The 25449-nt window shown below is 40.0% G+C and overlaps 1 protein-coding gene and 1 pseudogene across 1 annotated transcript; both read right to left on the reverse strand.

The window, feature by feature from the left end:
- Window positions 1-9981: 9981 nt before the first annotated feature.
- Window positions 9982-10935, reverse strand: LOC134375875 (olfactory receptor 10D1B-like). The gene has a single exon (XM_063094627.1). The coding sequence runs from the start codon at window positions 10933-10935 to the stop codon at window positions 9982-9984; it is 954 nt and encodes a 317-aa protein (XP_062950697.1).
- A 163-nt stretch (window positions 10936-11098) lies between these two features.
- LOC134375876 (putative olfactory receptor 10D4) lies at window positions 11099-20029 on the reverse strand (annotated as a pseudogene).
- Between the last annotated feature and the right edge of the window lie 5420 nt (window positions 20030-25449).

Raw genomic sequence — 25449 nt, forward strand, 5'->3', positions numbered from 1 at the left:
CAGCCCCCTCCAGAAGTCACTTTCAAAGAGTGTCTTTGTGTGCTGAGTGATCCCCCTGACTTTGCTCGATGGAAGTCTCTGGAAAAAATCTTGTTCAGCCTACACCATGGAGTAGAGCAAAAGTGCCCGACAGTCAATGCTCCCAAGAACATCCAACAACCAATGCAGGGCACTAGTTGGTGTAAAAATGTCCCAGCTTCCTTTGAACCTTACTGGGCAACATGGAGGTTGTTCTACACCATCTATTAGAGGATCCCCATGGGACTGTGTTCCAAACCCCACGGTGGAAGAGCATAGACACATTCTTTATTAGTTCTCCTTTCCTGTCTTACTTTGCCACTCTCTTACCATGCTTCCTGGGATCATCTTCCAAATGAATTGCTTATACCTAAACTTTGTCTCAGTGTCTGCTACTGGGAGAATCCAAACTAAATGCAATTTTCTGTTTTCTCTTTGTCCCAGTAGAAGGAAAACTTGAGGAAAGGCTGGTGATGGTATCTTTGTGTCATTGATAGGTACAAAGAACTCACCAAAACATCATGGCTATTTAATACAAAAGAGCCATTACATTTTGGAAATTCCTACTTATTTATTTATCAATTTTAAAAAGCAGGAAATAAATGTTTATATATTCATACAACGGGACACTACACTTTGGCAATAATGAATGAATTAATTTCTGACATTTGAGGGCACTTCATAAAGTTCATGGTAAATAGAATTGAAAGATAATATGATTTTTTTCCTGAACTTTTAAAAATACCCTGGTATGAAAACATAAATATCAGAACGATAACAGTAAAGTGAAGAAAAGAGCCAATTTTAGTAGAATTATATTAATATGAAGTTCAAAGCCTTAAAATATGGTATTTAGGGACACAAACACATGAGGTAAAACTCAAAGAAAAACAAGGGAATAATAAACACAATGTTCAGGGGAATCACAGACTTCTAGGAGGAGTGAAGGGTCTGGGATCAGGCTGGAGCTACTGGAAACTTCCGAGACAACAGTGTTGTATTCTTCTGTAAAGTGGGTAGTGGGACACATCTGATTATTGTATCATAGTTCTCTGTACTGCACATATTTTTCATTAATATTATTTTGTAATTGTTTAATATTTAATAAAACTTTTTAAAAGGCATCCAACAGGACAATTAAGGATGGCTTTTTGATGGTGTCACTAGTATATTACTGAAAAAAGAACTAAAATAATATTTTTAAACAATAAATATAAAATAGAGGAATGATAAATCATGGCTACATTGTTTCTCACCGATTTTGCATTTCAGTAATTACAGGTATTGTTGCCTTTCTTACTCTAAGTGAACTAGGACAACATATAATAATGGAATAATACTATCCTCTTAGCTTGAATAATTATTTTTGTAAAGTTAGTATTCTTGACCAGAAAAATTGCAGACTGAGTGACTGAAAACATCAATTTCTGGTTGGTTATTGATTCATTTCAATCAGTTTGATTTAGAACAAGTTACAAGTGAGTAGGGTCCGGGGAGAGCAGGGAATGATCAGAACAGGCCTTGATCCCATGAACTCTTTTTGGAAAACCTCTCTGCACAATCTTCCTCATGCAGGGTTATCAATCGTCATCTCAGCTACACTTGTAGTGTCCCTATTATAGGTTTGTACTACAGATGCGCACATCGTAGTACTGCTGTCCAGAGGATGTAGGTAAAAAAAAATACAGAAGTGAAACTCAGAACAGAAGTTCCTTTTGTAACAAATTTAGGGAGTTAAAAGGACTGGTGACTGGAGAATACACTGGAATCTTGCAGAATTTGTTGGGGTGAACAGATGAGCCTCTAAAGAAACTAGTGCCCATCTAGGGTAAGGACTTGGACTCCCCTCTTAGACTCTGTATTAAGCCTGTCTTTCAGAAAATGTGCTGCTGCAGCTGTTCAGCTCAAAACATCCTCTGAACCTCTGCTTCAATAATTCTTGCTTTTCTCTGGCCTCCCTGGTTTGGGGCTTGATTCTTTTTTAGTAATTTTTATTTATTACTAGCGTATTCATTCTTATGAATCATGATATTTCTTTATGCCTTTTGCCTGACCTATCAATTCCCAAAACCCCTCCCTCCCTCCCCTCTATCTCTAGCATCCTTAAGTTTGTTTTCTCCTTCTGAAAGTTCAACATAGTCTTGTGGTCTTTTCTTTCTTTCTTTCCTTCATTTCTTCCTTCCTCCCTCCTTCCCTCCCCCCCCACCTTACTTTCTTCCTAGCAGCCAGTTACGAGTGAGAACATGTGGTATTTCTGCTTCTTTGTCTGGCTTCTTTCAATTAACATAATTTTCTCCAGACTCATCCATGTTGCTGCAAGTGGCAGAATTTCTTTTTCTTTTTTTTTTAAATTTTATTTTGTCGATATACATTGTGGCTGATTATTGCTCCCCATCACCAAAACCTCCCTCCCTTCTCCCTCCCCCCTCCCCCCCAACAATGTCCTTTCTGTTTGCTTGTCGTATCAACTTAAAGTAGTTGTGGTTGTTATATCTTCTCTCCCCCCCCCGGTTTGTGTGTGTGTGTGTGTGTGTGTGTGTGTGTGTGTGTGTGTGTGAATTTATATATTAATTTTTAGCTCCCACCAATAAGTGAGAACATGTGGTATTTCTCTTTCTGTGCCTGACTTGTTTCACTTAATATAATTCTCTCAAGGTCCATCCATGTTGTTGCAAATGGCAGTATTTCATTCGTTTTTATAGCTGAGTAGTATTCCATTGTGTAGATGTACCACATTTTCCGTATCCACTCATCCGATGATGGACATTTGGGCTGGTTCCAACTCTTGGCTATTGTAAAGAGTGCTGCAATGAACACTGGAGAACAGGTATACCTTCGACTTGATGATTTCCATTCCTCTGGATATATACCCAGCAGTGGGATTTCTGGATCATATGCTAGCTAGCTCTATCTGCAGTTGTTTGAGAAACCTCCATACTGTTTTCCAGAATGGTTGTACTTGTTTACAGTCCCACCAACAGTGTAGAAGAGTTCCCCTTTCCCTGGATCCTTGCCAGCATTTGTTATTCTCAGTCTTTTGAGTAACAGCCAGTCTAACTGGGGTGAGATGATATGTCAATGTGGTTTTGATTTGCATTTCTCTGATGACTAGGGATGCTGAGCAACTTTTCCACGTACCTGTTGACCATTTGTATGTCATCCTTTGAAAAATATCTAGTCATCTCCTTTGCCGATTTTTTAGTTGGATTATTTGTTTTTTTTACTGTATAGTTGTTTGAGTTCTTTGTATATTCTGGATATTAATCCCTTATTGGATATATAGTTTGCAAATATTTTTTCCTATTCCATAGGTTGTCTTTCCACTTTGTTGATTGTTTCTTTTGTTGTGCAGAAGATTTTTAGTTTGATATAATCCCATTTATTTATTTTTTCTTTTGTTGCTTGTGCTTTTGGGGTCTTATTCATAATGTCCTGTCCAATCTTATTACCTGGATTGTTTTCCTTATATTTTCCTTTAGTAATTTTATGGTTTCAGGTCTTAAATTTAAGACTCTAACCCATTTTGAGTTTATTTTGGTATATGGTGAGAGGTGCACATCCAGTTTCATTTTTCCGCATATGGTTGTCCAATTTTCCCAGTACCATTTATAGAGGAGGCAGTCTTTTCCCCAATGTATGTTCTTGCTGCCTTTGTCAAAGATCAGTTGGGTGTAAGTTTGTGGGTTGATTCCTGGGTTTTCTATTCTGTTCCACTGTTCCAAGTGGAACAGAGTCTGTTTTTATGCCAGTACCATGGTCTTTTGGTTACGATAGCTTTGTAATATAATTTGAAGTCAGGTAGTGTTATGATTCTGGCTTTATTCTTTTTTTGCTTAGGATTGCTTTGCCTATTTGGGGTCTTTTGCTGTTCCAAATGAATGTTGGATTGCTTTTTCTATTTCTGTGAACAATGTCATTGGTATTTTGATGAGGATTGCATTGAATCTGTAGATTGCTTTGGGTAGAATGGACATTTTCATGATGTTAATTCTTCCCATCCAAGAGCATGTTCTGTCTTTCCACTTTTTTGTGTCCTGTTTAAATTCTTTCAGTAGTGTTTTGTAGTTCTCATTGTAGAGATCTTTCACCCCCTTGGTTAAATTGATACCTAGATATTTTATTTTTTTGGTGATTATTGTAAATGGGCTTGCTTTCTTGATTTCATTTTCTGCTAGTTTGTTACTGGAGTATAAAAACACTATTGATTTTTGGATGTTGATTTTGTATCCTGCAACATTACTGAAATTGTTAATCTGCTCTAAGAGATTTTTGGTAGAATCTATAGGTTTTTCTATATATAAGATCATGTCATCAGCAAACAAGGACAGTTTGAGCACATCCTCTCCAATCCTGATGCCCTTTATTTCTTTCTCTCACCTAATTGCTCTGGCTAGTACTTCCAATACTATGTTCATTATGTTACTATGTTTACTACGATATTGGTGATTGGTTTGTCATAAATGGCTTTTATTGTGTTGAGATAATTTCCTTCTATACCTAACTTGCAGAGAGTCTTAATCATGAAGGGATATTGAATTTTGTCAAATGCCTTTTCTACATCAGTTGAAATAATCATGTTTTTTGTCCTTGGGTTTGTTAATATGGTGTGTTTATTGACTTGCACATGTTGAACCATCCTTGTATCCCTGGGATGACTCCCACTTGATCATGATGTATAATTTTTTTGATGTGTTGCTGTAATCTGGTTGCTAGTATTTTGTTGAGGATTTTTGCATATACGTTCATCAAGGATATTGGCCTGTAGTTTTCTTTTTTTTGGTGTATCTTTATCTTGTTTTGATATCAGGGTGATGCTGGCCTCATTGTATGAGTTTGGGAGAATCTTCTGTTTCAAATTTGTGGAAAAGTTTGAGGAGAAGTGGTATTAATTCTTCTTTAAATGTTTGATAGAATTCATCTGTAAAGCCATCCAGTCCTGGGCTTTTCTTTGTTGGAAGATTGCTGATTACTGCTTCAATCTCATTACTTGTTATCGGTCTATTCAGGTATTCTGTTTCTTCTTGGTTCAGTCCTGGTAGTTTGTATGTGTCCAGAAATTGATCCATTTCCTCCAGGTTTTCATATTTGTTGGTATACAATTGTTTATAATAAACTTTAATGATTCTTCATATTTCTGTGGTATTGGTTGTAATATCTCCCTTTTCATTTCTGATTTTTGTTTTTCGGAGCTTCTCTCTTCTTTTTGTTGTTAACCAAGCTAATGGTTTGTTATTTTATTTATCTTCTCAAAAAACCAACTTTTTGTTTCATTGATATTTTGTATTGTTTTCTTCATCTCTATTTCATTTAGTTCTGCCCTGAACTTGATTATTTCTTTCCATCCACTACTTTTGGGATTGAATTGTTGTTGTTTTTCTAGTTCTTTGAGGCATAGTATTAGGTAATTTATTTGAAAACTTTCCATTTTTTTGATGTAAGCATTTATTGTAATAAACTTCCCTCTTAGTACTGCTTTTGCAGTATCCCATAGGTTTTGATATGATTTGTCTTCATTTTCATTAGTTTCGAGAAATTTTTTGATTTCATCTTTAATTTCTACTTGGACCCATAGGTCATTCAGGAGTCTGTTGTTGAATTTCCATGCAGTTGAGTAGTTTCCTGAATTTAACCTGTTATTGATTTCCAGTTTTAATTCATTGTGATTTGAAAAGATACTTGGGATAATTTGAATTTTTAAAAATTTGCTAAGACTTGCTTTGTGACCTAGTATGTGGACTATCCTGGAGAGAAATGTTCCATGTTGGAACATTTTCTCTATTCTCTAGTTGTTGGATAAAATGTTCTGTAGATGTCTGCCAGGTCTAATTGGTCTAAGGTATAGGTTAAATCCTGTGTTTCTTTGTTGATTTGTTGCCTGAAAATTTTGCCTAACACTGAGAGAGGGGCTTTCAGGTCACCCACTATTCCTGTATTTGGGTCTATCTCTTTTTTTAAGTCTAAGAGTTTTTGCTTTACATATCTGGGTGTTCCACTGTTGAGTGCATACATATTTGTGATATGTCCTCTAACTGGATATAATAGCCTTCTTTATCTCTATTTATGGTTTTTGCTTTGAAGTCTATTTTACCTGACATAAGAATAGCTTCTCCTGATCATTTCTGGTTTCTGTTTGCATGGTATAATTTTTGCCATCATTGCACTTTTAGTCTGTGTTTGTCTTTATAGATGAGGTGGGTTTCTTAAGGACAGCATATAGTTGGATCTAGTTTTTTAATCCAGTAACTCAATCTGCGTCTTTTGAAGGGGGAGTTTAATCCACTTACATTTAGGATTATTACTGATAAATATTGCTTTACTCTTGTCATTATATTGCTTTTTGTTTAGATGTTTTAAATATTATATGTTCCTTTCTTCCCCTTGTTATTTTTCATTTTCAATGTTAGTTGGATTTTTGAGGTGACATGAGTTAGCCTCTTTCTCTTTCTCATTTGCATTTTGGTTTTAATGGTGGGGTTTGCTCTTCCTCGTGAATCTGTGATACTGATTATTGTTTTTCAGATTCCAGACACAGGACTCCTTTGAGTATTTCTTGCAGGGCTGGTTGTGTGGTAGTAAATTCCCATACTTTTTGTTTGTCAGGGAAATACACTATTTCTCCTTTGTTTCTGATGGATATCCATGCTGGATATAGGATTTTGGGCTGGAATTTTTTTCTTTTAGCCTTTTGAACATATCATCCCATTTTCTTCTGGCCTGTAAGGTTTCAGTTGAGAAATCTGCTGTTAGTCTGAGGGGGGCTCCCTTATAGGTGACTTGGCACTTTTCCTTGCTGCTTTTAGAATTCTCTCTTTTTCTTTGAGTTTGCCAGTTTGACTTTTGCATGTCTTGGAGAGGATGTTTTTGGATTGAATCTGTTTGGGGATCTTTGGGCTTTCTGTCTGCATCTCTCTATATACCTGGGAAGTTTTCTGTTATTATTTCTCAAATAAGTTTTCCCTGCTTTTTCCTTTTTCCTCCTCTCTGGAATACCCATTGTTCAGATGTTTGTGCGCTTGAGGTTGTCTGCTAGCTCTCTTAAATTTTCTTCATTTTTCAAAATTCTTTTTCCCTTTTTCTTGTCTGCCTGGATTACCTCAAAAAGACCATCTTTGAGTTCTGAGATTCTTCTGCTTGTTCTCTAGCCTGCTGCTCAAGCTTTCTGTTTCATTTTTGTTTTATTGAGAGAATCCTTCATTTGTAGGAGTTCTGTTACACTCACTTTTAAGTTATTACTCTCTTTGTAAACTTCCTTCTTCATATCCTGGATATTTTTTCTTGTTTCATTGTGTTCTCTAGTGGATTTTTCTTTTATTTCTTGGAGTTTTGTTAAAGTCAGTGCTTGGAATTCCTTTTCAGACTTCTCCAGGGTTTCTTGCTCTATGAGGTTTGGTACTCGAGAATTACCATATTACTTTGGTGATGTCATATCTTCTTGTTTACTTGCAGTTTTAGTATTTTTACAGTGATGCTTGGTCATCTGGTAAAAAACTTAATTCTTATTTCACTCTGGAGTGGGTTATGAGGGGGAAGACTTCCTCCTCTGTTTGTAGGTTCTGCTGGTGACGCTTTATTTTATCAATGAAGTTGAGTGTGCTTGGCTCCTGTTCGGTCAGTGAGCAGGTCCTGTGTGCTCTCACTTGGGCAGCCTGAGTGGTTGTTCAGTAGGGCCTGTGAGCCCCTCCAGTGCTCACTTGGGTTTGGGTGGGCTCTGCAGTCTGCATTGGTCCCCCGGGCATGGTGCAGCTCCTGAGCTTGATTCTTTGTCTTGATGTTCCCCTGTGTTTTAAATATTCTGCTGGACGACCTATGCAGTTTGAGATTTCTCCCTTTGACACTTTTTCTCAAATTCTTCTCATAGTACCCCTTAAATTATATAACACAGGAAAGCCTCATCGCATCATCAAACCCACCCCAGGCCTCCACAGCCCAGGCTGGGCCTGGGATTATAGTCTCCTGTTTAGGTAGAAAGAAAGTGAAAACATGACCTGGAGACACAAGAGCGTCCAGCAACTCTCAGACCACTGGGACAAGCAGAGACGTCAATTTGTTAAGGAAGGTAGGGTTCTTTTGTCCAAGGAATTGCTCCGGCATAAGATCAGAAGGCTGAGCAGGAAAAGAACCCTGAAAACAGAAGGTATAATGAATTTTATTTTTCCTTCAAGTCTTTGCATCCCTGATAAATGGCAAATAGTTGAGGGATACTACCAAAGAAAGTATCTCTCACCACTCCCCATCCCCAACAAAAGATTACAAAGTATGTTCCTTTTCTCTAGAAAGCACTCTTCACCTGCTTTTCATCTGGAAAAAGAAAACAAACAATAAAAAAGCCTCAGTCTTCAACAACTCTTCTGTGAGGTCCTTCCCTAGGCCCAGAATAATGTCCTAGACACTTTCTTTTCTGTTTTGTACCTTGATTATAGAATTAACCAGGGGGTATTCCAGTTGGTTGTATGTCTGTTTATTTTCTCCAGCATACTCTGACTTCCATTCAGGTGAAGTCTTTTCTTTTTTATCTCTGCATTTCCCAACCCTAACACAGGGTTACTCACCAAATGGCACCTGAATGAGCGAAAATGAAAAAAGGAATTGGGTCTCATCTTTTTTCGTACAAATTGTTTTGTTTTGACCCTCGGAGTAGCTACAACCGGGAAATTGAGGAATGGAAAGAGATATTCAGAGGAGGCTCAGAGAAGCTTGAAAAAAGTTGAGATATCTTTAATTTGAAGTAATGTGAGATGTATTTCCAGCTTTCCCTTTAGGCCCTGGTTTGCGGAAAACCAAAGGGGAAAATAGCACTGAGAGAGTTTTTAGAAGCTAAAAGTAGTGAGCAGGTGGTAACTTGTCTCTCTTCCAGGAGCGTGTGCTGGCTCACCCATGGCTGGAGGCACAGACTCAGCATTGCTGGGATGCTCTGGCAGGTTGCTTGGTTTCTTTCTGATTCTCAGAAGTGCTGACAGGACAATGTGGGTCTCTGCCTGTGCCCTATCCTGTTCCATCGCTCTCTTCCCAGCATCCTTTCCTCTTTACATCACTGTTAAACTTTGCAGAAACTACACTCCCCAAGCTTGATGGAATTCTAATGAAATTCAGCCAGGAAAACAGTAGCTCATTGGGTGGAATTAGTGTATTCCTCATTCTTAGTATATTTCGGCCAGAAAATAAAGAAATGTAAGATCAGGAACCAAAGTCAAACCCTTCAGTAAATAGAGAAGTCAAAGACAAAACAACAGGTTGGACCCAGCATTGTCCCTGGTTGTGCTGAGCAAGTCAAAGCCAAGTACAGAGTTTCTAACAGAGAAGCACAGCACAGTCACCCCTCCATGGGTTCCCCTATCTACCCTCTCTTCTCCTGCACATGCTGCACTTCCACAGCCAGAGCGGTTTCCAGTTCTAAGCCCGGCAGGAAGGGTTTGAAAGTCATGCAGCGCACTGATACTTCTGTGTCACACATGAGACACCTGCCTTGAGTCCTAGACAGAAGTCTTTCTCTTTACACAGCTTCTTTATGGTTCACAAGTAACAGCATACTATTTGATGCCATGGGGATGAGACTCTCTTGTTTTCCAACATCTGTTAGGCCAGTAAATTGAGGACTTATCCAATGAAGACATTTGAGAAGACAATCACTGCAGCCAAATGAAGAAATGCAAGGGTGAGAGGGAAGAGATGCGGGGTGTAGGAGGATAAAGAAAATAAAGATTCAGAGGAAGAAAGTCCAGGTTGTCTACCTGCTCTCTTCCTTTCTCATGAGCAGTATGATATCCTCAAGAGGGCACAGGTCCCAGACTCAGAAAACCATTCCTAGTCTTCATTCTGCCATTCACTCCTTCTGTATCCTTGGACAAGTCACTTTGTCACCATATTGCAAAATGTTGAAATGATAATACCTGTGCTCTCAAGTTCAAATGTATTTGTGATAACCAAATAAAAAACTTTTGTAAGCTGTGAAGTGCAGTTGAAGCATTAACTACCAATCTCTCTCTCCAACTGCTCGGGAAGGAAGCCCAGCCTATGCAGCACCTTCCTCAGTGAAGATTTCACCTCCTGATTCCTGAGGCTGTAGATCAGGGGATTCAGCATGGGGGTGACCAGGTTATTCATCACCTGAACTGTTGCATCCATCCAGGGGCTTGGGGTTGGCCATAGGTAGATGAGCACCACTGGCATGTAGAAAAGCAGGATGGCAGCGAGGTGGGCACTGCAGGTGGAGAAGGTGTGACGTCGGCCCTTGGCAGAGCGGATCTGCAGGATGAAACAGACAATGCAGCTGTAGGAGGAGAGAATGAGAAGGAAGCAGCTGAGGGGCATGAGGCCCACACTGATGAACCCCACCAGCTCCAGACCCGAGGTGTCAGCACAAGCCAGCTTCAGCATCACTGGGATATCGCAGAAGTAATAGTCTACCTCATTGGGGCCACAGTAGGGCAATTGGAAGGTGAGAGTGGTTAGAAAGGTGGCCTGAATGCAGCCAAAAAATGAGGTCCCCATGGCCAGGATGGCACACACTCTGTGGCTCATGATGCTCGTGTAGCGTAGAGGGTGACATATGGCAATAAAACGGTCGTAGGCCATCACCGTGTACAGGAAACACTCAGTGCAGCCGAGGAAATGGTAAAAGAAGAGCTGGGACACGCAGCCTTCATAGGAGACGGCTCGGCTGTTCCCTGAGAGGTAGAGCAGCATCTTGGGGGAACTCACAGAAGGGAAAAATATGTCACACACAGACAGCTTGCACAGGAAGAAGTACATGGGAGTGTGAAGCCGAGTGCAGGAGACGATTGCCAAGAGGATGAGCAGGTTCCCCATCAGGGTGAGGATGTAGAAGGACGAAAACAGGACAAAGAGCATGGGCTCCAGACCCTCTGTGTGCGGGATGCCCAGCAGAATAAACTCGGTCACCACCGAGAGATTCCTCATATCTGAGAGAGTCTAACCTTGAAAAGGGAGCCAAGGCACCAATGTCAAATTAGCAAGCTTCTTGCTGATGAGTGCTTCGGCTATGTTTTTAATAAGCAACAACACGCCTCATTATGAAGGGCAAAAGCAAGGTCTGTATAAACATATTGGTAACCAGAAATGCCTATTTCGGAGTCACAGTCTCTCCAACTGCTGGAAGGAAGTTTTTGTAAAGGCAGGTGGTTGTCTTCTGTGACACAATCAGAAAGTTAGAGACACATTCAAAACATTCTGAAGGTATGTTAGAAATCTTTCACCATGAATTTATTCTTTTTCAGCATATTTATATTTTGAACTTTTGTGATATCCATAAGTAACAAACTTTCATTATCCATTATGTTCTGCAAAGTAACAGAAAAAAAATTGTATTAGAAATTGAAAAAATATAAATTCTGTCTTTGCCACTTATTAGCTATACTAATGAAAACCATTTATACAACTTTTTAAATAGACAGTTTTATCATCTACAAAATTGAAATCATAATTATTATAAGAACAACAACATCAATGACAAAAATATCTTGGTATCATAGAAAGGTTTACAAAATATCTACGAAAATGTCTGGCAAAACTGATTCTTCATGAAAAGTCTGTGTTTATTTTATGTTTTAAACTTAGTTCTTTAAGTAATTTCCTTTAATGTTATTCTGTAATAATTTTCAAATAAATGTTTTATTAAATATCAATATTAAATAGAGAAATTAGATCCTGTTTATATTACATCCTTCTGGACCTGAGAGGTCTAAGATCCCCAGCTCTGTCAGGAGATGCTTCTCTGGTTCTTCTAGTCCTTGTATGTGTAATTATTACTATTTCCATCTACAAATAGGAAACTGAAACTTAGGAAAAATAAGCAATTTCTCCAAGGTTACAAAGCTGGTATGTGACAGACCTGTGTCATTCCATTATCTGTGCCCTCAGTCATTAGGAAAATCTGACCGCTCTTTGCTTCTACTTTCTGAAACAACCTGTTTCACTGCTGTGCAAAGAAACCCTTCAAGATGGGTTCACCTCATGGCTTTATTAGGATAAAGGTGGAAAAGCTTTTATTTCTTCTCTGTCTTCATTTCCAGTCTTGACATTAGAGTACACTTACTTAATATCTCATTTACTTTTAGAGATTATACAAAAGGATTTTTTCATCTCTTTGACACTAGACCTTAGTATCAGCTTCAGTGTAGGAGCTTTCAAGTAGTAAGAGCCACATTCAGCATGGGGATTCCACTCACAAGCTGTGGCAAGTGCCACTGAAAACCATCTCTAAAGAGAATGACCCAGCCAGAACGAGTCACCCTATAACACCCTGTAAATGGGCAAAAGTGAATACAGTAAAGAGAGAAACGGTGCCATTCTAGGGGCAAATGCTACTGACAACCTGCTCCTTGTTACTAATTCTAGCCACACCTGAGTAGTCTCTCTGAGGAATGCAAATTTCTGTGAGCTCCCCATCCCCTCCCCTTGGTCAGCAAAGGCTCTCAGAGGTACCCGGTTCCTACCTATGATCAGACACCGTGATATTGTGTGATTCTATAATCCCATTCAACTTTAAGTCCGTTACAGGAAAAAGAAGTCCCCAAAGACTAGGAAGGTCCCCGTGTGTGAACCCGTTAGCATGTGGGTGCAGAGGCTAAGAGTGAGACACAGGCAGGAGTCTGGATACTCACACAGTCCACCTGGGAATGCAGTCACATTCTCCAAAGTGTTTCAGGAAGACTTCGCATTTCTGTTTCTGAGCAGAGCACAGTGTGCTGTAGCCAAAGGAGCTTCAATTCTTCTATTTGAATCAGGTTTCATAGGATTTGTACAATCAAGACCTATACATAATCGTACCTCCTGGCCTGCTTTCTCAGCAGATATTTTTAGATCCTCTTAAGCCCTACTTGGGACTCAGTGATAGCTCTGAGGGAGCAATTAGTTTGTCAACCTTTTAAATCATCCAATTGTAAAATAGCAGTGTTGAGAAAGCAATGGTCTCACATGGGAAATATGTTGCGATGCTGAAATTGCTCATTACCCTGATTTGATCATCACACATTGTATATATGTATTGTAATATAACTCTGTACCCCCAAAACACGTGTAATCAATACATCTCAATAAAAAAATAAGAAAAAAATTGTATGCCTGGTAGAATAGGCTCCAATTCTAACAGTAGGTCACCTACAATACAATCCCTTTGATTGGTTGCCTTTGCTTCTTCAAGTCTTTGCTTGTGATAACATTTGTCTCATTATTTTTAAAGTTATCTGTATAGTTATCTCTAATAAGCAACATGATTCAAGACAGAAACCTAATTAGTTAATAACTATTTTTTATGTATCTACTATTATTATATTAATTCAGGTCATTCCTCCTTAGGATAAATATTTACAGAGTGAGCAACTTCACAGGAGGATGACCGGTATAAATAAAAGTGCTATAACCATCTCAAAGGAAAATGATCAATAAACTAGCTAATATTTGGTTAACAACTCATGGTAAGCACTTACCAAGTTCTAAGTGTTATGCTAATTTTTAAATTCATTATTACACTTAATCTCCAAAAGAAACTTTGTGAACTAGGTGGTGTTATTTGACAAAGAAACTGAAAAACACGTTAAATAACTTTAAGATTGCACAACCAGAAAGTAACTGAGCTAAGACTCTTAATTTCAAAGCCAATTCTTTTAAGAATTAACTATGCTATGATGAGTTCCAGAGATTTGGGTCTGGCACCCAAAGAAGAGAAAGAGAGATACAATGTCATTTTCAAATGCATGCAGAGCTGGTAGGTAGACTTGATATGAGTTGTTCCTTGGAGAATATCAGGAATGTGATAGAAATACAGATTTATTTTTAATGTAGAAAAGAGTTAATTATTTAGAAAATGTACATTGATGAGATAAGCAACCTTAAAATGTAATTATCGCCTTCCTAGTGGAAATATTCAAGCTGTAAAGAAAACCATATTTTAGGTATTCTAAATTTGAATGAATGACTTGAGTTACTTAAAATTCTTTTAAATTCTGAATTTATTTTAATTTATTTATACTATAATAGTTTCCAATGGTATTAACCTAAAGCAATAAAAGTGGAGCTTCAAATTACCGTTGATAATTTGAACTCTTACAACAAAAGTGATTATGAATATGCCCACGGTTACAAAACTAGCTATTGTAATACCGGGACTGCTGTTAAAGTGTTTTAAAAGAGGAGAAACACCCTATGGAGAGAGTCCAGATACTCCTCAGACAGGGTGTCACTGGATGAGAGTGGCCTATTGGGGTGTCTTTATGAGTAGACCACATTTTTAAAAACAGCTAACATTTCCTGTGCATTTGCTATATGCTGGAATTCTGTTGAAGGCTCTGCATGTCTTATCTCTTTTAGTTCTTACCAGAAATCTACTAGGCAGGTAGTATCTCCCCCATTTTTTATAGAAGAAAATTTAGTCTCAAAGAGTTAAAGCAACTTAACCAAGGTAAGAGATTGATTAATGATAGAGCTGTATCTCAAATTCAGAATGGTGTGACCCCCTCCCTTTGTGTTATAAAGAAAAACAAGTGTATTACTAATTCTGATTTTCAAATACTCAGTTATAATATCAGCTAACATTTGTGGTTTTTCTAGTTTTTCAGTGAACTTTTATGTTGTCTTAATTAATTCTCAAGAACTGTGCAAGATGGCATTTTTTTTAAATCCCCATTTTACAAATAAAGATATTAAAGCTCAGAGCAACTGTAACTTTCCTAAATTTAGACCATAGTAGATCCAGACATTCCCAAGCTTTGCTGTCTTCCCACTACATCATCACTGCTTCCAAAATGATTCATACCGGAAGCAGCTGTTCTTGTATGAGAGGAGAATTATTAGTGGTTTCATTTAGAGATTTGGATAAGTCTTCTGTATATCCATTTAATAATTTGTGTTTTTATCTTGATTCCATGACCACATTATGCCTTCATAGTTGAGAGAGAGAGACAGAGACAGAGAGAGAGAGAGAGAGAGAGAGAGAGAGAGAGAGAGAGAGAGAGAGAGAATCTGTTTAGCTTATGCTCTGTTTTATAGAAAATAAGTCCCACCAGAAAGTTCAGTAGATATTTCTCAAGAGAGCTTTCTCGCCATGGTAGGACTTGTGGGGAAATTTGCATTAGATTTGCCTCAACCCTGTTTTATTTAGAGAAAACAGCCTGCCTCATTTAATTCCATCTTCTCTACACCAGGTATTTAAGTAAGTCACTGACTTATTCCAGCAACAAGTGGTTTCTCAACTAATTCTTTCAGGAAATCTTATTATAAATAGCAAGACTAAGTCTAGACCTTCTTGAATCCAGTGACAGGTGCTTTATTGCTTGTTGGTAGGACTGGAGTCTGGGTGAATTGCCAATCTTAGTTTCTTTATCTGCAGTAACTCAGTGGAGAAGTATTGGACTGTAAGTCAAAAATGGAAGGTAGCAGGATGATGGCTGCTTACTGGGTGACAAATTTCTTAAGCTGCTCTATTCTTTCCTTCCTTCCTTTTTTTCCTGGTGGAAAGTTCTTGGTTTCCTAAAAACTACTAGTTTCTTGGAAGAAGTATGATCCACCTAATGGAAGATTTAAAGTAATAAATATAGAACTAGACTTATTAAACTTATATTTTCTGCATTTGTATTATAGAGAGATGGGATGGGAGTAAAAGCAATATTAGGGAACGAAATCTCTGGAAACTGTCTTCAGTGTCTTGATATCCCCTGTCATCGTTCATTCTTAAACGAGCTTTCATGGTTCTGTCTGATTTCCACCCCCTGATATGAGGTAGGGAACCATAACAGGATAGAATACTGGATCAGTCTCTGGAATTAGATGGAGCGAACCAGGTATTAGGGGAGAGATTACCATCTCTCTCTTGATAGAAATTATCTATCTCTCTCTATCTTCTACCTATGATCTCTGTCTATCTTGAATGGGTCTTTCCTTTTGTAAGAACACTCTATTGCATCTTCTAGATTTGTTGCTTAACAAGAGTTTTACTTTTCTTAAACCTTGATTTACTGTTGCCATGGAAATTAGATATTGTAGTTTGCTTGACAGACGGAGCTATGTCTTAGACTTTGTTAGTTGGTGATTTCCACATCCAGCATTCTATTACAAATTTGAGATCACCAGCCATTTATGCCTTCTCTTTATCTAGATAATCTAACCTCCGACATTGATTCCTCATATGTCATGTTCTTTTGGATTCCTGACATTTCTCTGCTCTAGTTTGTCAATGCCCCCCTTGAAGTGTGATCTGAGACTTGAATGCAATGTTCCAGGTGTAATGACACTTAGATTGCACCTGGGACATGGCAGGGCTCAATAAGTGTCTGTGGAATGAAGGAATGACTTCTCTTCTCCCCACCTTTTGAGTCAGAGCCAATTTATTCTTCATCTCTGGGAAATCAATCCTCCAACCCCATGTGGACACCTCTAGTTGAAAAGAAGAAGAGTGACAGCTCCTCTTTCTTCCAGTACCTCATTTCCTGGAGATTTGTTTTTAGGCTGAACCTCTTTGCTAGCACGCTTTTACATCTTTAACTGTTATTTTTCTTACCTTTAGAGAAGATGCTTGCATGGAATAAACAGTCACTGCTGAAATGATTGTGTCTGGCTACACACACCAATTTGACTTACGTTTATTTCCCTTAATATCTATTTATTAACATCATTTAGGAGATTCCAGCCTCTCACAGTTCTGCTAAAAGTAATCAGAGAAAAAAATATTTTGCCTAACTCAGGTTCAGACTGTTAACTGGCAGTAGTAACCTATGTATCTGTGTGATGGCAGAAAGGTTAATGAAAGTGTGAGATCCAGCTGAAAGTGAGACACATGGGACAGATTTGAGACCATTTTGTAAACCCCCCCAAATCCCCCAAAACCCAGGTCTTAAATTAGAAATTTTCCTTTCAGTGTTTAACCTTGCATGGTCTGAGTTGTACTAATACAACATTGATTTCTTCTAGTCCTATGATTCTAGGACTTGTTGCATACTATCCTTTTATTAAATACTACCTATGGCATGTTTCCTAGGGGTAAGCAGAATCTCCTCCAGCTGGAAAAATGACATGAACAAAGTGTTAGTGGGGAAATATGCAACTGTGCTAAAGAGGACATTTTATAATTATATATGAGAGGGGAACTAGGATGGTATTCCCATAAGGTGATTGTGTTCAGACGAATTGGAGATGATTAAGATTTCTCCACTGTTAAGTGCATCCAAGAGAGCATGTTCTAGGAGAGATGCAAGGAAATGGTACTCCCTCTGCAGATGAAAGCAATGGGGAGAAAAACCCTAACAGTAAAAAGCTGAGATGAGCTGGTTAGGAAATATGAGGATCAAGTCTGACAATTTCTGGTTGCCCCAAGTTCCTTTCTATACTCTTTTTCCTCATTCAGACCATTTTTCTTGAGTCACTCTTATTCTTTTCATTCACTTCTCTAGACTGGATCCGAAGATCTCCAGTCCTTTTCCAAACCTCTATTGGTCAAGTGCAACGATAGAAAGAAAGGAAGATTAGAACATGGGCCAATGATTTTGGTTAAGGGCCACAATAATCAACCACATTGTATATCAACAAAATAAAATTAAGAAGAAAAAAAAAAAAAAAAAGAAGAAGAACATGGGCCAATGAAGTAACATGACAGTGATTTAAAGGTAATAGTTATACAAACATCTACCAAAGCCAAAAACACTCACAAGGAATGACAGTCTTTCTAGGAAAGGTCAAAATTGGTAGTTGGTGAGATTATGCAGAGTATAACATTCTGTCCTCTAGAATAAGTGTGTACTTTACATCCCTCAAGAGAATTAAAAACGGGAAAAGAGGGTGCTCCAATCTACTGAGTCCTTTGAAAATGTATGGGGCTTAGCATCATGAAGTTTTGCTGCTTCTGCTTTTTTGCGGAAGTAGGAGAGGAGAAGTTAGCCCATTATGGCTACGAAAAAATCCTACATTTATATAACTATCCCTCTATATCTATCTAATCTGTTTATCTACCTGTCTATCTTTGATCAACTGATTGAGTGATCTATACCGTCAGACCCAGGGCAACTCTCATCGCCATTAAAACCCTAACACCCAGTTAGCCTAGTTAGTTATACGAGAACTAGGCAGTGCCCCAGTATACAGGGTGCTGAGTGTGTGGTACTTACCAGAAAACTGTCACTATTAACAGTGTTTGTTTCTTGGTGAAGATAAGGGGGCATAGCATGCCAGATCTTCAGGGTTACTCATTTGCCCTCTCAGCCCTCTCAGAGGGCCTGGCCCCATCACTGAATAAGCCATAGTGACCCCTAGGCATAGGCATACCACACCTGATGTCTTCTAGCACGTAGCAGTCAGGCTAAAGGCAGCAGGAAGAGATTCCCTTTGAATAAAACACTCTAAGCTAAGATAAAATAATTATATCTTGTGATGAAGTTTGATAATTTTGTTAGAAGAATGTTCCCAGGTGCCTACTCCAACCCTCGTGTTGGTTTATGCGTGGCATTAGCATGGATACCAGCCAGGTGAATCTGCTGTAAGGAGCAGCTCACAAGGGTGTACTTGGGGTGCTGCAGAGTTCTCCTTGGAGATTGCTCCCTGTGTTCCTCAACAGTCACCCCTTCACCACTTATCCCTGATTAATAATGTAAACTGTGGCCTGATGGGACCCAGCCCACATCAAAGTCCAGTCTTAAAGCATTATCAACATATCTTAAAAGTGCATTTTCAAATTAAGCTACACTCTATGACAGAGGTCAGAATACATGACCTGTGGGACAAACACTGCCAACCACCTGTTTTTGTAAATATAGTTTTATTAGAACATGGTCTCACTTGTTTTTATATTTCCTATGACTGTTTTCATGCTACAACAGCAGAGTATTTGTGGCATAAATCATAAGGCCCACAAAACCTATAATATTTACTATCCAGATTTTAGGGGAGAAATTTACTGATCTTTGTTCCATGAGATGGGGAAGATGTCACATGTTTGTACTTGGTACAATTGTTTTTATGGCATAATGACCCTTACAACTGGCATGGGTAATTTTTTTTAAGAAATTGGTTTAGTACACAAATGAGGAGAAAAACAATTAGCTTCACCCACAGGTGGACTAGTGTCCTCCTTCTGCAGCAATCTGGCCCCCAGCCAGCTTCTTTCGTTATCTTCACATCTTTGTTTCTCAAGGAATAGATTGTGAGGTTCAGCATGGGGGTGACTACATTGGCAAATATCTGCACGGGGGTTGCCAGCACTTCCCTCAAAGATGGCTGGGTATAGATGAGGGCACAGGGCCCAAAGAACAGAGTGACCACTGAGACGTGGGAAACACAGGTCGATGCCGCCTTGCGTCTCCCTTCAGCAGAGCGCATCTTTAGGATTGCAATGACGATGTGGATGTAGGAGGCAAGAATGAGGAGGAAGCATATCATGGGCACAAGGCCAGTGTTGATGAAGCTCACTGTCTCAATGATGAGGGTGTCACCGCATGCCAACTTGACTACGGGGAAGATGTCACAAAAGAAATAGTCCACCACATTAGAACCACAATATGGCAGCTGGAAGGTCAAAGTAGTGAAAATTATAGCATGAAAGGAGCTAGTAAACCAGGTGCCAGCAGCCATCAGGGCACACAGCTGGCGGTTCATGATGATGGTGTAACGCAGTGAGTAGCAGATGGCAGCAAACCGGTCGTAGGCCATTACTGTGTAGAGCAGGCACTCTGTGCAGCCCAGGAAGTGGCAAAAAAAAAAAAAAAAAAAAGACCTGGGACATACAACCACTCAGCGAGATGACTACGTTCTTCACCAACAAGCTGGCAAGCATCTTTGGAGTGCTCACAGAAGAGAAACCAATGTCCAGCATGGAGAGATTACAAAGAAAGAAATACATAGGCGTGTGGAGGTGGGAATCAGACATCACAGCTAAAAGGATGAGCAGATTTCCTAGCAGAGTGCAGAGGTAGAAGATCAGGAACACAGCAAAGAGCACAGTGTCCTGCCCCTCTGTGTGTGGGATGCCCAGCAGGATGAACTCTGTAACCACCGTGTGGTTCTTTGTTGCCATAGAAGTTACATGTTATCCTAGGAAGAGGGAAAAATGACCACACCTTCATGACCCAAGCCACTAAATTGTACTGCATGGTACCAGTAGATTCACAAGGATAAAAGCCATCACTGATCCTATCAATGAAAGGATAATGTTTATTCTGATTCACACGGCAAGACCAGCAAATATTCTCAGAAGAAGTTGTGACTTCTGATGTGAGGACTGAATGATGGCAACTTAATTAGTAAACGAGAAGATTTTATTTTACTGTCATCAGATACAAAAGAGCAAATGGCAAAGACAGTAGAAGTGTTAAGGACTAAGAAAGACATGGACAGACGAAGAAGGAAATAAGAAGGAAATAGAGAAAGCCAGGAAAAAGATAAGGCACATTTTGAGTAGAATTTTTATAATGATTATCCAGTTAAGCCTTGAAATAATCTTATAAAATAGATATTAATATTTTCATTTCATAGTTGATGAAACTCACGTTTTATTTATGTTAATTAACTTTTTCAAATTCTGATATTCAGATCATGGCGTATCCAGGATTGGAAGTAAGGATTTTAAATCTGTTATATCATAATTGGGAAAAAAGAGAAAAGAACTATTGCAATGCAGAGAAGTCAAAAATTAATGTATTCTCTGAACTATAAAGAACTCAAAGATTATTTACCTAATCATTTGTTTTTTAGTTGGGATTTCTTTTTACATATTCTTGCCAGGTTGACTTGGAGTTTCTCCATGACAATCTTGTGTTAACCATGTCCTTTTATCTATTGTCGTTCAGCGCTCCAGACGCACAGAGAACTGTAACCATCGCTTCCCTTACTCTGTGTTTGTCAGTGCACTCTAACATCACATGAGCTTTCAAAGAATCCTTGATAATCCTTTAATATAAAATTTAACTTTTTCATATGAACAGTATAAGGAGGATTTTAATCTGCTTTCCACTATTCAGCATAGGAAACTCTCTCGCTCTTTCTCTTGCTGTCCCTCTCTGTCTCTCTTTCTTTTAATTTTATTTCTACAAAAACACAGGCTCTTAGATATATCACTTATGGCTGTCCAGTTCTAGTATTTTGGTATTTACCTATCGCTCAGGCCAATAAAGCATTTTTTTGTAGATTTGTGGAGCTACACTTTGTAGATCTCTCTCATCCAATATAGACTATTTATTCCAGCATGATGTTCTTCATTAGGTCTCTTAGTGTCTACCTTTCCCACACGGAAACATTTTGCTCTCAGAGAAATAGGTAAAAACCTGTCATAAAAGGTAATAAATTATTTTTTCCTAAAAGGGGAATATTTACCTATTTTACTTGATCTGAGGAGGGAAGAGACCCAGATGATCTTTAATGATTATTCCAATCAACAAAGTTTAAGAGGATTTTATTTAGCAATGTACAAACATGCATGCAATATGTTCTGTTATATCCTATGGATAAAGTAAGTCACTTAACAGGCAGAATGTTTCATAAGATTCTGAAGAGTATTTGTGCTTAAAAAAAGATTAAGAAAAGACAAATTCCATGAGGTACCTGCAATAGAACATTTTTTTGCTAAGGAATCTACCACATGAACTTGGAGTAAACACCCTGAACAGTTTTTCTCACATATAAAGAGTAAATCACCCTCCAGTGGATGGTAATATGTTCTATGAACCAGAAAACTGGATGACTAGCTTTTGGGAAATTTATCATACCTACAACCTTGTGAATTTTCTTCTTTATTGCATTAGTAAGATACTGCGTGTGCTAGGTTTTTCTTGAAATATAAATCTCTCTACAAATGTTAAGAATTGACACTATTTTAATTATTTTTATTTAATAATAAGTATTATTAAAAGTGGTTTGAATAATGTCTTGTAGAGAGCTAGACTACTGGTATTTTAATAGCAAGTTTATTGAGATATAAGTCATATACAATAAATTCATCTTTTTAAAGTGTAGAACTCAAAATCATTTTTAGTAAATTTACAAAGTTTTCAACAAAACTATAATTCAATTTTGGAACAATTCCGTCACTTCAAAAGGATCCTCATGCCCATTTGCATTCAGTTCCTGTTCCTACTCCTAACCTTAGGCATCCACTAATCCACATTCTGTCTTCGTGAATTTGTCTTTTCTGGACAGTTCATACAATTAGAATTATTTAGTATGTGGCCTTTTGTGTCTGGTTTCTTTCAATGAACGTAATGTTTTCAAGATTCATCTAGGTTGCAGCAGCTATCAGTTCTTCATTCCTTTTTGTGGTTGAATAATATTCCACTATGTGGATATGAAAGACTCCCGCAGTGGGTAGTCAGTCAGTTCAGGGAGACCCTCCCAAGGAACAGCGAGACCACGGCTTCGGATGCAAAAACAAGAGGTTTATTGAACACACAGGTACCCGGGCGACTCAGTCTTTCTAAAGACTGGCGCGCCGAGTAGAGCTCCTGGGTCCTTTTTATAGCAAAAAGCGCGGGTACAGAAGCGAGAAGCAAGGTAATTGGTTAGTTTAAATCAAGCCAGGGGTGAACTTCGGTCAAGTGGGAGTCCTTGAAACAGCTGAGGGGCACTCTTGAAACTTTAACTGACTTGTCTATTTCTGGGAACTATCCGCCCTTTGCCTCGGGCTGGGGCCCAGGTGCATAACTGCAGATATCTCAGACCTGCCCTCTTGGCTGTACTTTCCCTATACCCTTGTAAAAAGCACTTCCTTCATTCCCCCATTTCTCTTGTGGATCGCTCTAATCTTAGAGCGGAATTAAAAGTTATTTTCATTATCTATAGTCTGATATTTTTGTCTAAGAACCAGGACTTTAATTGTACTTATTCTATCATTGATGAATTGGACTAACCTGTTGATGACACAGGGCCCCAGAATGAGCAACAGAAGAAGGAGTACTAGGGGCCCGGCGATGGTTGATAGTAGGGTAGTGAACCAAGGGGAGCTATTGAACCAACCTTCAAACCAGTTTTGATCTTTTTGGCGCTCTAACTGTCTTTTATCTAGTCTTTGTTTGAGTTTGGCCATGGTGTCTCGTATCACACCTGAATGGTCACCCGTGGTGGGGGGTAGAGTGCCTGGTGATAGGAGGCTCTGTGTAGCAGTGCTCCTTTGTGCCGCGGGGGTTCTCAATACCCGCCGCCAGGGCACATACATCAGGTTTAAGATCGGGCCACCAAGTCCAAGGCGGCTGGGTAGCCTGTTTGGTCCAGACAACTTCTCCAGTTTGGGACAGTACCTTCCAGGTGAGGATCACAGGCCGGTGGGGGTTCTTACCCGGTGGACTCATTTTTCCGCCGCCGAATACGCAGCTTAAGAGGATGATCAGTCCTTTCCAGCTCCCAGGTCTCGTTTGGTGCCGGGGGTGGTGCAGGCTTGAGATGGGAAGCATGGACCCAGGCAGCGATGCCATCAACTTTTACTGCGGTCGGGGTGGTCAGCAATACCAGATACGGGCCTTTCCACCGAGGCTCAAGGTTGCTGGGTCGATGGCGTCTGACCAGCACTCGGTCTCCGACCTGGAACGGGTGGGGGACAGCTATGGTACCGGGCTGATATGCCTCTTTGATCTGGTCCCAAATCTGGGTCTTCACAACTTCTAGAGCCTTTAAATGGGTAAATAAGACAGGGAGAAAATTATCATCGGGACCCAGTGTTTCTCCCAACTCAAGTATGGGGGGGGGTCCCCCGTAGAGGATTTCATAGGGAGTTAGACCGTACTGGCCAGGGGTATTCCTGGCTCTGAACAGCGCTAAGGGAAGGAGGGCCACCCAGTCTTTTCCACCGGTCTCTAAGGCCAATTTAGTTAAGGTCTCTTTGATGGTTCTATTCATTCTCTCTACTTGACCTGAGCTCTGGGGCCTATACGCACAATGTAACTTCCAATTTATCCCCAGTTGTGTGGCCAGTCCCTGGCTTACCTGAGCAACAAAGGCTGGGCCATTATCTGACCCGATCACCTTGGGGATCCCGAAACGGGGCAGGATTTCTTCTAGTATCTTTTTACATACAGTCAGGGCCGTTTCCGTTTTGGTAGGAAAAGCTTCTACCCATCCAGAGAAAGTATCTACAAATACTAGCAGATACCTGTTTCTATACCGGCCAGGCTTTACCTCTGTAAAGTCTACTTCCCAGTATACGCCGGGTCGATCTCCCCGTTGTCTTTTTCCGGTCTCTCGGTAGGTGGTAGCCGCATTAGTCATGGCGCAAGCCGGACACCGATTGGCGACTTCTTGAACGGTGGACCGGAGATTCGGGATGGAGAGGCTGGTGCGGCTTGCCAGTTGAAGGAGCTTTTCTGGTCCTAAGTGTGTTAGCTGGTGTAACCGCTGAATGAATTCCTTTCCCTGGTCAGGAGTGAGCTCTCCTGGCCTGGTCTTAGCTTGAGCAGGCTCGATTGGCTCTTGAAGCTTTATAGTTTCTGCTAGCACCCTGACCGACAGGGCGGCTTGTTTTGCAGCCTCGTCGGCCCTCCGGTTCCCGGCCGCCACAGGGTTATTTCCTCTCTGGTGGCCCGGGCAGTGGATAATGGCGACCTGCTTAGGGAGGTGAATGGCCTCTAGCAGAGCCAGAATTTCTTGTTTATTTTTAATGTCTTTTCCAGCAGAAGTGAGCAGTCCCCTCTGTTTATATATTGCCCCATGAATGTGAGCAGTGGCAAAAGCATACCTGCTGTCCGTGTAGATGTTGATGTTTTTTTCCTTCGGCTAGGCGTAATGCCTGCGTCAAGGCGATTAGCTCGGCCTTCTGGGCTGATGTCCCTTCTGGCAGGCTGCTTGCCCATACCGTCCGTTTGCCATCTACGATGGCGGCCCCTGCTCTCCGCTTACCTTCCACAATGAAGCTGCTACCGTCTGTATACCAGGCAGGCACTCCGGGCAATGGCTGGTCCTTCAGGTCCCGTCGAGTCCCAGCTTCTTCAGCAAGGATTTCTGAGCATTGGTGTACTGGGGTGGATTCTGACTCGACTGGTAGTAGGGTAGCTGGGTTCAGGACAGCAGGGGGCGCGAAAGATATCCTTTCGTTTAGCAGCAAACTCTGGTAATGAGTCATTCTGGCATTGGTCATCCACCGATTGGGGGGCTGCCGCACAATACTTTCGAGGCTGTGGGAAGCAATCACAGTCACATTTTGTCCCAAGGTTAACTTATCAGCGTCCTTGAGAAGGAGCGCCACTGCTGCAACCGCTTTCAGGCAGGTTGGCCACCCACTGGCCACTGGATCCAGTTTTTTTGATAGATAAGCTACTGGCCGTCGCCATGGTCCTAGGGTCTGAGTAAGCACTCCTCGGGCCACACCGGCTCTTTCATCTACGTATAGAGTAAACGGTTTGGTGAGGTCTGGGAGAGCCAAAGCGGGGGCAGACAGCAAGGCTTCTTTTATGTGGTCGAAAGCCTTTTGATGCTTTTCAGTCCAGGTAAAAGGAATGTTTTCCCTTGTCAGAGGGT

Source organism: Cynocephalus volans, chromosome 4, assembly GCF_027409185.1.
Source record: "Cynocephalus volans isolate mCynVol1 chromosome 4, mCynVol1.pri, whole genome shotgun sequence".
Lineage (NCBI taxonomy): Eukaryota > Metazoa > Chordata > Mammalia > Dermoptera > Cynocephalidae > Cynocephalus > Cynocephalus volans.

Bases quoted from the DNA above. Each gene is read 5' to 3' on its own strand.
- LOC134375875 (XM_063094627.1), bottom strand. From the start codon at position 10,935: ATGAGGAATCTCTCGGTGGTGACCGAGTTTATTCTGCTGGGCATCCCG.